This window comes from Larimichthys crocea, chromosome XI (genome assembly GCF_000972845.2).
Source record: "Larimichthys crocea isolate SSNF chromosome XI, L_crocea_2.0, whole genome shotgun sequence".
Taxonomy (NCBI): Eukaryota; Metazoa; Chordata; class Actinopteri; family Sciaenidae; genus Larimichthys; species Larimichthys crocea.
Window position 1 is genome coordinate 7,268,326 of NC_040021.1, and position 15,805 is coordinate 7,284,130.

General features: G+C 39.8%; 2 protein-coding genes across 17 annotated transcripts in view; both read left to right on the forward strand.

Annotated features, from left to right (window-relative positions):
• The window catches only part of LOC104926135 (DNA (cytosine-5)-methyltransferase 3A), a 54,390-nt gene extending 44,450 nt beyond the window's left edge, over positions 1 to 9,940 (forward strand). For 9 of the 15 annotated variants that reach the window (XM_027283966.1, XM_027283971.1, XM_027283980.1 and 6 more), the window contains 12 exons: positions 349 to 393; positions 1,206 to 1,285; positions 2,380 to 2,492; positions 3,681 to 3,864; positions 4,371 to 4,455; positions 4,707 to 4,852; positions 4,973 to 5,063; positions 5,204 to 5,352; positions 6,301 to 6,386; positions 6,472 to 6,553; positions 6,936 to 7,054; positions 7,645 to 9,940. In XM_027283966.1, coding sequence (XP_027139767.1) covers positions 349 to 393; positions 1,206 to 1,285; positions 2,380 to 2,492; positions 3,681 to 3,864; positions 4,371 to 4,455; positions 4,707 to 4,852; positions 4,973 to 5,063; positions 5,204 to 5,352; positions 6,301 to 6,386; positions 6,472 to 6,553; positions 6,936 to 7,054; positions 7,645 to 7,786 — 1,322 coding nt within the window. In that variant the 3' untranslated portion in view covers positions 7,787 to 9,940. The remainder of the gene's footprint in view (positions 1 to 348; positions 394 to 1,205; positions 1,286 to 2,379; positions 2,493 to 3,680; positions 3,865 to 4,370; positions 4,456 to 4,706; positions 4,853 to 4,972; positions 5,064 to 5,203; positions 5,353 to 6,300; positions 6,387 to 6,471; positions 6,554 to 6,935; positions 7,055 to 7,644) is intronic. The other 6 variants (XM_027283970.1, XM_027283976.1, XM_027283974.1 and 3 more) reach the window with 5 other exon arrangements.
• A 577-nt stretch (positions 9,941 to 10,517) lies between these two features.
• LOC104926134 (dihydropyrimidinase-related protein 5) overlaps positions 10,518 to 15,805 on the forward strand; it is a 28,979-nt gene continuing 23,691 nt past the window's right edge. For both annotated transcript variants that reach the window (XR_003463171.1, XM_027284031.1), the window contains exon 1: positions 10,518 to 14,659. The gene's annotated coding sequence lies outside the window, so the exon portion shown is untranslated. The remainder of the gene's footprint in view (positions 14,660 to 15,805) is intronic.

The following is a 15,805-nucleotide window of genomic DNA, read 5'->3' on the forward strand; positions in this document are numbered from 1 at the left end:
ACACATCACACACCTCGCCTCCAAAATCACCGGTCTCTCCACCTCCAACCTCTCAGACCTGTAACCGTAAAGTCATTACACCCAGAGCACACAGTAGAGCGCATGACTCCAGCCACCCCCTCAACTCATCCTTCACACTGCTCCCATCTGGTCACAGATACAGGTCTCTGGCTTGTAAGCGAGCGCGCTATGGCAGGAGTTTTGTCCCTTCTACTACAGCGTCTCTTAACAAAACACCGTCATGTGCTGAGAGCTATATGGGTGGAAAATGTGCTCTATGAATGTTTATTTTTGTAGCTGCGTGTATCTATGTGAAAAATGTGTTGGTGTGTGTATTTTGTGTTTCAGAGAGACTCATACATGAGATCAAAAAGAAGACCAGGAACATTGATGGTAAAAGTTTCACATTTAAATGTAGACTTGAAATAAAGAAGTGATGTATTACTTACATCGTCTTTAAGCCTTTGGCTTACAGACGATGGTTTATACAGTTTACTCAACCCCGGTTATAGAGATGAATAAAAGCTCATTTTTATCGCCTACCCTTGTAGTGAGTCATACTTCAGTCACTGCTGAACAGCGTTAACAATCACAATTTATCCAACGTATCGCTCTAAATTAGTTGGAAAGGTCACAAGCTATTAAATATAAGACCTGCATCATTATTTAAGAAAGTATGAACCCTCTGACGCAAAATTAAATTATTATATTATCAGACGTTTTTTTTTTCCATTCTCAACCAACACAGGGTGTAACCTGAAGTGTCATTACACTGTTTAATAGGCTGTTATTACATTATCAGTGGTTTCGTTCCTGTTTAATACAGAAACAAGGTCAGTAAGGTCAATCAGGGTGAATGATACGCCTAAATTAAATTACTTGAATCTTAAATTAAATTAAAGGTTCAGTCTGTGTACAGTGTTTCTGTAGCTCAGAGGGAAAATCCAGTTCTTGTCCCTGTTTAAATTTTCGGCTTTTAGCTGATTTATTTTATTTAAGACCTACGCTACAGTAATAATTCACCATGAGCTTATGAGCTGGGAAGTTAATTTAAACTTATAAATCACCTTGCCAAGTAATTATTCAGTCTTTGTTATTGATCGTGAGCACATTGTGTTTTTTTATTGTGGGAGTAAAAGTCTCGCATTAGTTTAATCAAAATGTTGAACAAAGTGTTAAATATAACATCGTGTGTGTTTGTTCAGATATCTGCATCTCCTGTGGGAGCCTCAACGTCTCTCTGGAGCATCCTCTCTTCGGAGGAGCGATGTGCCAGGGCTGCAAAGTAAGAAACCTTCCAGAGAAGGTCACTTTCGGTCGCTAATTTAATGTTTTTATTATGTAATCGTGTAATGATGATGTGATCACATTGTGAGGCCATTTGACAAAATTCTGAAGTATTTTTCCAATGCATTTGAGAAGTCTGGTGTGTAATGGATAACAAGGAAAACGGAAGTTAATTGCATCAAACATCAGCCTTGATATAGTGAAATATACACTCAGCGGCCACTTTGTTAGGTACACCTTACTAGTACCAGCTTGTACCCTGTTCTGCCTTCAACAAGGTCCTGGAGACATTGCTCAGAAGTTTTGGTCCACGTTGACGTGATAGCATCAAACTTGTTGCTGCAGATTTGTCGGTTGCACATGAACTCATTGTGATGTTTAAGAGTCCAGTTTGAGATGACCGGAGTGATGTGACATGGCACATTATCCTGCTGGAAGTAGCCATCAGAAGATGTGTTCACTTGTCATAAAGGGACAGACATGGCCCAGAACAATACTCATGTAGGCTGAGGTGTTTAAACGATGGTCAATTGGTACTAAAGGGCCCAAAGTGTGCCAAGAAAATATCCCCCACACCTTTACACCACCACCACCAGCCTGAACTGTTCATACAAGGCAGTATAGATCCATGCTTTCATGTTGTACCTAATGTACAGTGTATACTGTATATAATGCATGAATATTGAATGAATATATATACTTATAGACTCAGGCAGCATGTGACTGAATGTAAGAACACGTACCAAACATGTCTGCATACAACAACTAATGATCGTTTCATCATTATTTTCTGTTTGTTTTGTCTGTAAAATATGAATATGTGTAACTTCAGATTGTTTCACAAAGTTATAAAACAGAGAAAATCCTCAAATCTTCACATTTTAGAAGCTGGAAACAAAAAAATGTTTGACGGTTTCGCTTGATGAATTACTTTACACCAACAAATAACCACGGAAGTTACATTTCCTCGGTGGGCCAAATCCTCCATTTCACTCTGAAAATATTGATCTTGAACATTGGTTGAATGTTGGTTATGTCTGGGACACATGAAAAACACAACAAAGACCCTCTTTGCCCTCCTTATTCTGGCAGAACTCGTTCCTGGAGTGTGCCTACCAGTATGACGACGACGGCTACCAGTCCTACTGCACCATCTGCTGTGGAGGCAGGGAAGTGCTTATGTGTGGCAACAACAACTGCTGTAGGTCAGTACAATACTGTGTATACACTGTTGAGGTTTGGTGACTGGCAAGCAGCCGTCGCTTCTTTTTGTGGCCGGGAATAAGGTTTTAGATTTCACATCAACAGAAACAATTTACCCAGAAATGTCATAAGTGATTTATGACTCCCTTTATTGGTGACTAAGTCAGCCAACCAGATTTATTTCTATGTATATACAGTTTATTTTGGCATCTCAAAACTGACCTCATCACTGCAAACTTACTCAGATACTGTAGTGGTGGACGAAATACCACAATACCACAGTGTAAATATACTCTGCTACAAGTAAAACATTAAAAGTCTTACTTATGTTCAAGTACAAAAGCTTCAAAATATACTTAATACATATATAATACATCAATATTAGAAATATTTTCTTACTGGAACTAATGACCATTTTATTATTGTTATTTTTTGTAATTAATGGATTATTTGTTATGTCTATGAAATGGGAAACATAACTTCACCAAGCCTGAAGTGACATCTTCAGATCTTTACCCAAATATATTCAGTTCAAACTCATATGCAAGTAAAAGTACAAAAGCATCAAAATATACTTATTTGACATAGAAACACAGAGCAACCACTTTATTTGGTACACGTGTACAATCCAATGCAACAACTCTGACATAAATTCAACTTTTATGAAGCTCATAATGTTTCAGTTTGAATTCTGAAAATGATATGCCCATTTTGAATTTGTTCGGACAGTAGCAACACAAGAGACTGGAGAAGTTTCTAACAGGAATTCAAAAAGTACAAAAGCATCAGAATATATTTAAAAAGTACCAAAAAACTAAAAGTACTTATTCTGCAGGATGACTGTATTTGAATGTGACACAGCATCATTAACGTTGCAGCTGATAGATGTGGGGCTGATTTAAAGCACTTTATAAATGTAGTGGGGAAGTATAAAATGGAAATACTCAAGTAGTAGTTTATATTTTGTACTTGAGTGAATGTACTTAGTTACTTTCCACCACTGGAATCCCAAAACTGCAACAGAGAAGGTTAAATTACAGAAGGTGTAAACACAGTCCAAGTCCACCTGATATACAGAAGCTACACACAAAATTAATTAGACCATATTAAACACACAAAACATGTTGTGTGTGTGTGTGTGTGTGTGTGTGTGTGTGTGTGTGTGTGTGTGTGTGTGTGTGTGTGCGCAGGTGTTTCTGTGTGGAGTGTGTGGATCTGTTGGTAGGAACCGGCTCTGCGGCAGCGGCCATCAAAGAAGACCCGTGGAACTGCTACATGTGCGGCGCCCGGAGCACCTACGGGTTACTGCGACGACGGGACGACTGGCCCTGCAGACTACAGCACTTCTTTGCCAACAACCATGAACAGGAATTCGTAAGTGTGACAGCTTCCACTCCTGACCTTCATCATACATTAAATATGCAGTATGTAGTGTGTCCGTAGAGTAACTATGAAGTAAATTTGTATTTTTTATTTGACGGTGTAGAGTATTAAAATTAAAAGTGCTCATGATTCAGAAGGACCAATATATTATATTTCTGATTCCTGATTCCTGATCCCCTATTCCTTCTACGACTATTACAACAACGCTCATCCCCAAACATAAATTTCCAGAAAAATCAGGCAGCATTCATCACCGTTAAACGATAAACATTAATATCCAGAGATCAGCAAGGCTTCTGCCCCAGGGCTTGTCTCATTTAAATTATCCATGAAGTCTAATACACATCAAAACAAATCGTGTTCACGTTCAATTATTGATGCTTTTCAGCAGATGATGGTCATAAATAAACCTACTGTTGTGTGCAGCTCTCTCCACAGACTGTAAACTTTAGTGTCTATCTCATCTTTGTTCTCATCAATCGTTTTTTTTTTTTTAGGAGCCAGCTAAGTTGTATCCTCCAGTCGCAGCAGAGAAGAGGAAACCGATCAGAGTTCTCTCGCTGTTTGACGGCATTGCAACAGGTACATAATGTATATTTTTTATTATTAATAGACAATAGATGGGTGTGAAGGTCTGCACAGAGCTTGACTTTGGTGATCACTTGGGCCTTGACTTTTCCTCTAGCGCCACCATGAGGTTCAAATTTGTAGTTCTGAGTAAAATTCTACAACTTTGACCAATCATGTTTGTTTGCTTTGATCGAAAGACTTCTCTAACCTTCAGGTCATTACTGAAATGACAAATGAAAATGTGTGTGTGTGTGTGAACTCAGGTCTGTTGGTGCTGAAGGATTTGGGCATCCAAGTTGACAAGTACGTGGCGTCTGAGGTGTGTGAAGACTCCATCACTGTCGGCATGGTTCGACATCACGGTCGCATCATGTACGTGGGTGACGTACGCAACGTAACACACAAACATGTAAGTGAAATTCCTCCTCACAGAATCATTTATTATCTGTAACACACCAGAGATTCATACCTGAATTGATAGAGAAACTCTCATCTCTTCTGACATGCTGTTGTTAACTCCTTTTATTAGATCGAAGAGTGGGGACCATTCGACCTGGTGATCGGAGGAAGCCCCTGCAACGACCTCTCTATAGTCAACCCTGCAAGAAAAGGCCTTTACGGTAAGAAGCTGTTAATGTAGTCTGCTGCGTTCAAAACTATGAATAAATAAAATAAATTACCTGAAGTATAACTGCTCAGAGGCGCTGACGATTGTCTTATGTTATAATATGGAGGCTGAACTTTCTCTCTCCACCTGCAGAGGGAACCGGACGGTTGTTTTTCGAGTTTTACCGTCTGCTGCACGAGGCTCGACCAAAGCCGGGCGATGAGCGGCCTTTCTTTTGGCTCTTTGAGAACGTGGTCGCTATGGGAGTTAGCGACAAACGGGACATCTCCCGCTTTTTAGAGGTAGCATGAACACGGCAGCTAAACACAGTTATGAAATACATGCATATAAATACAGATTTCAGTGAGCGGTGACTGAAGCAGGAGAGAGAAGAATGTAAAGATTTACACTGCTCTGTCAGGAAAGACTATACAAGGTTATTTTTAGATACTTCAAGATGCTTTTTATAGCAGTCCAGAAAATAACTGCAGCAAGCAAAATACACAGATAACACAAGAGAACTTAAGCATGATTTTTAGGTTTGTTTCACACCAGCTGTAATTGGTATTTAGCAGCCCCAGTTCAGAGTACGATATCACGTAAATATGGACAGCTGTACTCGTGTATTTGTTATGATTACATTACTTATGATCAAAATCTAAGCAGTTTAACAGCTAATCATCAAGCAAGGTCAACAACACAAGACATAGCAGCCAGCTAATATTACTTACTCGTCTAACAGCAGTCAGCCCAGCTCGGCGTCTGTCTTTCAGCCTTTTATTTCACCAAGCTCTCGCCAACGACTAAAAATCAGTCCCAGATTTACTCTTGTCTGGTGACTTGTTGCTTGTTCACTCTCTCCCTTTCTCTTCTTAGCTTCCTCCGTCATCGTCCTCTTCGCTCTCTTCTCCTCTGCCATTATGTACATGTTGAACCAGGTTACATTGTCCACTTGCCTAGCTCTGTTTTTTTCATGGCGTGGCACCGCTGGCCTGAAAAGCTCCTCTTACCGGTGGTCCAAAACTTGTATCATACAAACACTAAAAGCAGAAAACATTTTCTCCATAACATATGATCCAGTTCCATCAAAATCCGTAATAGTTGGTCAGTGTATCATCAACATGATTTAAAAACTGCTAATTTATGATAAACTTGTGGTGTTTTGTTTTTACCAGTATGATAATATACTGATCTACAGTTTAGTGAGAGTCTTAAGTGAAACGGGAAGTAACCTTTCTGTTCCTCTGCAGTGTAACCCAGTGATGATCGACGCCAAGGAGGTCTCTGCTGCCCATCGCGCTCGCTACTTCTGGGGAAACCTGCCAGGCATGTCCAGGTGATACAAACACTCTTCACCGTTATGATCAGATCACTCCCATCAAAGCTGATACATGTTTTAACACTTTGTTCTTCACCCTCAGACCTCTGACACCCATGACGAATGACAAGCTGGACCTACAGGAGTGCCTCGAGCACGGACGTACAGCCAAGGTATCCCCACCTGTGAGTGTATGTATGTGTGTGTGTCTGCGCTTATTGTATGTAGAACTTTCTGACTAGCAGTGAGCAGGATTGAGGGTTTGGTAAAAGTTTTGAATGTGGAAAGTTTTTAATGAACTGATGAGTTTGCAGCATCCAAAGGTTAATGTCTGGGATGTATGGAAATTGAAAAATAAGACAAAAATGTTCATTTTTACTGCTGCTACTGTTGAGCAACAGTTAGTTCTTTATCAAATAACGGTTTGTTGAAGATGACTTTAGTCTTACATACATACTTCTGTACAAAAGGAGGATAGCTGTAGGATTAAATAAGGATTTGCGTGTGTGTGTCTGTCTGTCTGTTTGTGTGTGTTTGTGTGTGTTTGGTTCTGGATGTTAATTCCAGTTTGAGAAGTTGCGTACGATAACGACACGCTCCAACTCTGTGAAGCAGGGGAAAGACGAGCATTTCCCCGTCTTCATGGACAACAAGGAGGACATCCTCTGGTGTACCGAGATGGAAAGGTACAGTGGTGTGTGTTTGTCGTGTGTGTGTGTGTCTCTCTAATTTAATTATTGAGTGTATTTCTGGATGATGTTGTGACGTTCATGTGGATTACGTTTGTATTTCTAATCTACCACAGCTACTGTGGTTGCATGGCATTGTAGTACGTTATTGACGAGTTTATTAAATGTCATTTTTGTTCCGTGTGTTTTAGCTCTGTGTCTGTTACCTCTCTATAAACCTTTATCAACCAACTGATACAGTTTTCAAATCATCATGGTGGCCAAATTCAGTCATACAAACCGTAGTCTTGTCTTTTTGTGCAGCATTTGGAGAGTTTCTGTTAAAACACTGAAAAATAATCATCTGTCAGAGGCTATAAATAATTCATAATCCAGGGTTACAGGTGTTTTACTGAATAGTGACAGATGTCAAAACCCAAAAATATTAAAATTCACAACAATATGAAAAATCACTCAAAGATTCACTCCTCAGATTTGTGAAAATGTTTCTTGAAAAACTCTCTTGTCAATCACCTGTTGATTAACTGACTAATTGTCTCAGCTGTTCCAACTAAAAATAAATAACTAAACGTTGTGTGTGTTCTCAGGGTGTTCGGTTTCCCCGTCCACTACACCGACGTGTCCAACATGAGTCGTCTGGCCAGGCAAAGGCTGCTGGGACGTTCCTGGAGCGTCCCCGTCATCAGGCACCTCTTCGCCCCGCTCAAGGAGTATTTCGCCTGCAACTAGCCACACACCAACAACTCTCTCTCTGTCGCATACACACACACAGACACACACACACACACACACACACACACATATATACATAAAGAGTATGTAATGACAGACACGGACAGATAACTACACACAGTATAGAGCTAGTACATGAAGGTTGGCTGACGCGGGATGACACAGATCACCAGACATACACACATATACACACACACATTGTAAAGGACTGCTTCCGTAGATCCCATGTAGACCACTGGCTGACCTTAGTCCCCTGGTGCTACCTTGCTGATACACACACACACACACACACACTGGTGCAGGATCTCTGTACTGTATTTGTTCACACGCAACTTCCTGTCCAACCTTGAAAATGGTGTCTTCTGGCTTTACTGTGTCCTCGGAGTTGGAGTTAAAAAACTCAAGGTGGGACAAAGATGCCCCGATTTTTCTGTTTCTAACAACATCAAAACACCAATGAATCCCTCTAACACTTATCTTACTGTATTCATGCGTAGTGACAGTGCTGCTGGTGTATTACAGTGCAATGAACACAAACATACAAACACACGCATACATACACGCACACAAACACACACCAGTTAACGCTCGTGGTGCTGGTCAGGCAGCGATAGAGTCCAAATGGTGCCACTTTATTACAAAAAGTTTTTGGTGCTCTTGAGGAGACTGATCTGTCTCTGGTTGTTCCATTCGCTACTGTGTCCCTTAATTGAGTTAAAACAAACGTAGGTGGGGGCAACATAAGGCAAGAGAGGTGACTTTTAACATCTATTTATTTGAGAGTGTGTAAAAGGAGAGAAAACAAGGCAACTGTGTTCAGATAGATTCATGTGAAGCCTTTTTTTAAACGTGACTACGACTAAATCAGGTGGTAAAAGCTGCTCTGGAGGTAAAAATGATTTTAACAGTTCAGTGGGCCGAGCCAAAAAACACTTTAACACCCAAAAAAAAAAAAAAAGGTCTTTATCTTCCCCTTGACCATGTTGGGCTGTCATCAGTGATGTCTGCTATATGAAAAACTGAAATAAAAAACACTTTCTGGGGATCTTTTCCTTGATGTTTGCAACCGTGTATCTGCTTTAATTGCTTAAAAAAAAAATCCAAATTTACTTCCACTAATAAAACAGCTAGTGTTCCTGGGGTCATAGACAAAATCTAGACATTGACAGATAAGAAAAATTAACAACAGGAAAATAAAATAATTGGTTAAAAAAAGGTTTGTAAGATTTAGTGGTATCTAGCGGTCCAGTTTCTGATAGTAAGCCCTCGCCTCACCCTCTCCTTCCTAGGGACTACAGTGTGTTGGGTCATGGCGGACTGCAAGAGGTCCTCCAACATCTGTAGATATAAAAGGTTCATTCTAGGGTCACAAAAACAGACAAATAACCCGTTTCCCCCTGTGACTATGCACTAATCAAAATATAGTTATTCACAGTATATTTCATTTCTGCCATTTTCTATAAATCGAGCTGCCTCAATCTGACACACTGGGCCTGTCAAACACGATTAATTTGGTGCATAATCTAAGAACAAAAAGCTGATTTGTGCCTTCAAGATCCTTATGCAAAGTCTCCTAACTGTCTCCTGTGTGTAGAGCGGCCTCTGGTGGTCAGACAGATCTTTATGAAGAGAGAAGCATAACATGGAAACACTCATGCTAGGTCAAAACAAACCTTTGTGTTCCACTGAGTTCGTGTTAGCAGTCACTGGATTAGGAAAAGACAGAATGAGGTTCAATACTTCATACTGGCCATCCTCATGTATAAAAATATAGAATATAGCTGCATGTCTGTCCACTATTAGGTTTCCGTACAACAAGCGCTTGTGTGCTCTTTAAAAACATATATGCTGTTTTATTATTTTTGGTGTTTTTTTTGCAATATTTCAGGCAGTGATTGTACATTAATGCTTTGGTGAATATGCTGTGATATACTGTACACTCGTAGCATTTTAGAAATGGCTTTATTTCCTCATGCAGCATTCGTAAAAAAGTGCTCTTGTATTGCATTGATTGCTGTTGCTCAAATGACTGTGATGTTCATTATTATTGGTGCAAAAAAAAAATTGCACTTTAGTAATTAAGCCACTTGCCTGATAAATGTCATAATACTGTAACGACCATGGCCATCTTTAATGGGATAATTTCATTATGTTGGCAGTGAAAAGGACACTATATTAAGCCTACAGTGGTCGTTATGTTGATGTGCTTTATGTTCAAATAATCTTTAAAGAAGAAGTCCAAAAAGAAAAAGCAGTTACACTGTGAAATTACAATATACAGTAGTCTTTCTATGTAGCCTGGTTAACTTCAGTGTGGCCCAGTTTGTTTTTACCCATCATGAGAGTGGCTTTTTTCATGTGTGACACATTATGCACAGTCTCTATAGATATCTGGGCAGTGTTGTAATATTCGAGATTGGTAGAATTGGAGAAATTTCTGAAGTCAATGGTGCGGTCAGGAAGGAAGAAAGTGTTCAGGAGCCTCTGATGTCATGCTGTATTATTTATTGATGCTTGGCCAAGGAGAATGAGAGACACTCTCAAAGTACGTCAGAAGTGCCTGAGTCGGTCTATACGCCCAGAATTAAAGAGAATGTTTTTACCCATGGAGGTGTTATTGTCAACATATTCTAGTCTGGAGACACAGATGTCTGTTTACGCAGATTGTAACGTCAACGGCAAGCTATCTATTTATGTCTAGGAAGGCAGCAATAGGTCTCTTCGACCCTGGCCACCACAGTGTTGAGATAGACTGGCACCTACTGTTCTCAACCAAAGCCAAACAACTAATACTGCTGAAGACCTCAAGGCCCACATGTGACCTGGTGTAACCTAAGGATAGAAAAGTCTCTGTCTCATCTCGGTCTCAGATCTACCTAAGTAGGCTATATACTGTCTTGTCTTGACTTCATCTTAACCCCCTTAAATTCTTGGTCTTGTCTCTGTGTCGATACATTCTGGTCTTGGTCATGCCTTGGTCTTGGTTTAGGCGGTCTTGACTACAGCACTGTTTCTGGGTAAGGAAGCTGTAAAGATAATATGCAATTCCTGAACAGGGACATGCATGTACTAAAGATCCCCATAATCCAATATAGGTAAAGACGTAGCAGCAAGAAGTCTCATAACTTCTTTCTGAAATAGAATTAGAAAACAACATGCACTTGGTTTTGTCAGCATTTAGAACAAGTTTCAGGTGAGACAAGGTTTATAAGCACTCCACAATGGTCATCAAATAACTGTATGATCAGCATACAAATGAAAATCAGCATTTTTCATTCTTTGACTCAAATTAGTTATAAAAATAATAGTAAGTAATAGTAAAAAAGAAGTGGGCTGAGCTCAGAGCCCTGTGGAACACCCATGCACATCCACATCTGTAACTACAGTAACTACTTCATCTGATGAGATTATTTCTGCTTCCAGAGCAGCACTGCCTCTGTAAAAAACGTGAATTAAAACCCAAATGGATTTACAATGACACTGACAGGACAGTCAAGAGGGGATTTAATCTGAACGCTTCCAGTTACTACACAGCTTCTCTTGTGTCTCTGTCTCAGTGTTGCCATCTTTTGTCTGGAGATAAATGGATCGGTAGTCACCGCCCGCCTGTCCTTGCAGTTTTATTCTCCTACTTTGCTTCATAGGGATCCAAAATGTCCTCCAATAATCACAGCGATATCTAGTGAAACCAGACCTTTAATCTATAGACACTATGCTGGTTTTCTACTTCCTGCGACTGAAACAGATAGCCCTGTATAAATAACAGGTACTCCCTTATATCAGATAGACACACCTGTGCCACCTATCTTGGGTGTTTTCTTCTGCCTTTTGCCCAATGCATGCTGGGATAAACCTGCAACTTGAATAGGAATAAGCAAGTAAAACAAAAAATGACTTGTAATCAAATAAAATGTTTCCAAGACTCTTACACACATAGACGTTATGTGTAAAATCCAAACTGATGTTTTTATTTAGACAGGGCTGTCTTTTTGGGAAAACATCTCTTCAGTCTGGTGCTTTTGGTCCTCAGGTGACCATCTTTTTTCCGGGAAGCCTTCCGATCCTCTGACGTTCCTCAGAAACCAGCTTACAACTGGACACATGCAGTCTATGCTCACACACACACACACACCCACACCCACACACACACACACAAACTGCAACAAAAACCAACAATAAACCAGCAGGTTCAAAGTTTTTTCCATCACGTTTACTCTCCGTTTATATACAACCAACCAACCTTCAGGTGCTTTTTAAACTCTTTTTTACAGTGCTCTAGCAGGTCACAGACACATACATACATTTGCTGGAAACACAGTGCTCCTCCTTTTAGCATCAACGCACACACTCACACACACGCACACACACACATGCATACGCACTGTGTTTTTGCCGGCCGCCTGTTGACATCAGGCTTCCCACGGTGCTGTTGGGTGTCATCATCATCACCCCGCAGGGCTTGGTGCTCCCTTCCTCACCCAACCCAACGCACCCACTCCCCCAACCCCAAGGTGCTGCATGTCAGTCAGTCAGTGTAATATCTGATTCCATGTTAGATTAGGGAGTAATGATCATAATAATAATGGTAATAATAATTACAATAATAATCTGTTATTGTGTGTGTGTACTGTTCAAGGTTGGTGCTCAGTTCAGTTCACTCTCAGCCTAGAGGGGAGAGAGAGAGAGGCTAGAGAAAGCATATATTACAGTTAGTATAGTGACTTGTTCTATTGTACCCAAGGATGCCAGAAAAAATTGTTAAACCGGAGAGGTAAAGGACGCCCCCAAACCAGAGCCAGTTGAAATAACACCGAATACAGTGTAGGATGTTTTTCTAAATTGTTGTTGCAGATAAATTTTCTGTCAGATCAACAAACCAATTAATCAACTGATCAATTAAGCCCCTCCACACAGATGACACAAATTGAGAAAATCTTGGTTGTAAATCTGTGAATATCTGCGACAAGTTCATGGATCTACAACCAAGTCCAGTTGGTCCAGATTTTCTAAGAAAGATAACCTGGACGATTGAGAACCTTCGAGTTCACGTTAAAGGAGCAGTGTGTAGGATTTAGTGGCATCTAGTGGTGTAGTTGCTGATTGCAAGCCTCATCCTCTTCTTCCTAGTATGGTGGAGAAACTACGGTGACGACGAAAGGTGCGAAAAGCGCAAAATACTGTATCTAGAGCTAGTGTGTGCCTAGTTTGTCCGTTCTGTAATACTGTAGAAATATGGTGGTTCAACATGGTGGACTCGTAACATTGTTATTCATGTTATATTTTGTAAATAGAGCCCCCTAAATGCTACACACTGGACCTTTAAAATCAAACTAAGTACAATGGCTCAAAACCTCGTCATGGGGTCCTAACACAACTCTGAGGGTGTCACCAGATGATTTAAAAAAAAGTTTAGTTGCTTTGTTTTGTTTGGGGATATACTCTGACCTCATCATGGCCTCAACCAGCTAAAAATCACTCTGGTTGAACTGCATTTACATGAAGGCATTGCTTCATTTTAAGATGTCACAAGGCCAAATGCTTAAGAACCACTGTCGAGAGATAATAAACAAATCAAGGCGTAAGCTAAGAGAGATTTAAGACTTAAAAGATGTTTGGGAGGATGACTGAAAACATTACTATCGTGCATTTTATGAAGAGTTTCCTCACATAGCAGCTGTGAGTGTGTTGTAAATGGATCATAGTTTGTTAACATATACATGTCGTGGGCAGATGTTCATCTCATTTGGTGTTATTTCAACCTGTGTCTGTTTTAGAGTGCAGTCGGACTAAAGCGAGAGGAACGGCGTTGATATCTATAAATGATGGGTAACACGGTGATGATGTTTCTGTTCGCCTATTGACAGCTTTCAGGCTGAGTGACGCGTTGTTTTTCAACACTGATACACTTATTAACACATACACACAAAACACTGTTATTAACACACAGAGCGAACGACGCTCAGACGCAGAGATACATGCACAACACCTACAAATACAATGCTGTGGCGCATTCAGACACTCATCTCATGGACTTAATGAAAGATGAGCTTTTAGGAAAAAAGAGGACCTAGTGGTGTTTCAAAAGGTGCTAAAATTTTATCTGAAAATAAGAAAAATATATTGTTAGGAGTATAAATCAAGTTTGTCTTTACAATGACTGTATTTAAGTTTGTCGTAGTAATGAAAAGGCACTATTATTATTTTACTCTTGTATGAATATGAACTAATTAAAAAGGCATTTTAACTTTGTACTTGAACAATGTAAGAAATGAAACGTGAATAAAAAAAAAGACTGTTTCTTGTGATTTAGCCTGAAGGCTCGGTGTTATCTACCTTTATGTCAGTTATGGGTGTAACGACTCAGCTCCAATTCAAAAATTCAATTTGAGTTTCAGCTCATTTAACCGTCAGTTCCCTCTGCGTTGAAAGTTTGCTGACACAGTAACACTCGCAAAACTCTTGCAAGTGGCAGTTTGTCGACTTCTGAGAGTTTTTCGGAGGACAGCTAAAAACCTGATTACCCAAATAAAACATTGATTAAGAAGTGAAAATTGTTACACCCCTAATGTCAGTGTGTGTCTATGTGTTTTAAGGTTATGATGCATGTTCAGAGAAGGTAAATGTATCTACATGACTTAGAAATGTTATAATCTACACCACATCCTAAAAGACAAGGCAAATTTAAGCAGCCTTTATAGACGGAAAGTCTGTCCGTTTAACTTCTTTTTGGAGCTTTTTCAGGGGCCTTGTTGTGCGGGAAATTATGAAGTTGAGCTGAGCTACCAGGGTGCTGAAGACAGAAGTTGTGTCTTCTACCAGCCTCATAATAGATGAAGTCATGGTATAAACGCTCCAAATTGGCCTTAAAATGTGAGTTCAATGCCCTCCAGTGTTCTCTCTAAACTGATGTTTTCAGATAATATTCACAACATTGTTTAACCCCTTCTTTTTTTTTTGCTTTGTTGAGCGGGAAATTATGAAGCTTAAAGGCTCCAAGTCTCACCATGCAACTATACACACACCATATTTTACTAAGCTAGGCTGGTAGGTCTCAGTGAGGCTTTATGATACATTAAATCATGGTATAAATGCTCCGAATTGGCCTTAAATTTTGAATTAAATGCCCTGCAATGTTCCCTCCAAGCTGTTTACTAATCTACTCAGATAATATTTACTTACTGCGGTGCTCTTTTACTGACAATATGTTTGTCTGTTTCAGAAAATTATGAAGTTTTAAAGCTCCAGCTGTCACAAAACAACCATAAACACCATATTTTACTGAGCTACCAGGGTGCTGACGACTGAAATGTTGTGCTCCTAAGCATCAAAGAGCCCTAACAGCTTTAAAATAGATGAAGTCATGATATTTACGCCTCAAATTGGTCTTAAAATGTGAATTAAATGTCCTCCAATGTTCCCTCCAAGCTGCTAGTTTGCTAATCTGGACACAAATTATTTATTATACATGGATAATATTCAGAACGGTGTTGTTAATAAGTGCAGGGCCCTTTCATTGACATTTTTGGAGCAGGAAATTATGATATTTAAAAACTCCAGTTCTCTGCTTGTATATTCAAGGTGGAAAAGAAATTACTCATAAATAAGAAATACAAGATGTCATGCTGGCATTAAAGAGTGTTGTTTTGGTTATAAATTGTGAATTGAATGCCCTCCAATGTTCCCTTCCACCACAAATTATTCATCATACTCAGATAATATTCAATAAGTCATGATGCTTTGCTCTAATGTCGCTCCAGAAATGCTTTGACTCTACATCTGTACACAGACAGGTAGTAAATAAACCATTAGTTCACACCTGTAACCGTCCTCTGTTTACACTGCTCCCACCTCCTTAATTCCCACCACAGCACCAGTCAGTCATGCTGCCAAAGAGGAGCCCCTGGTCTCCACACTGTGGCCCTTCAGCCCCATATTGCTGCCTTCAAGTGCTCCTTGTAAGCTCTTTGGAGTGGAAGCGTGGCATTCAAGTACTGCGGGTCAGAAATTAATACCAAA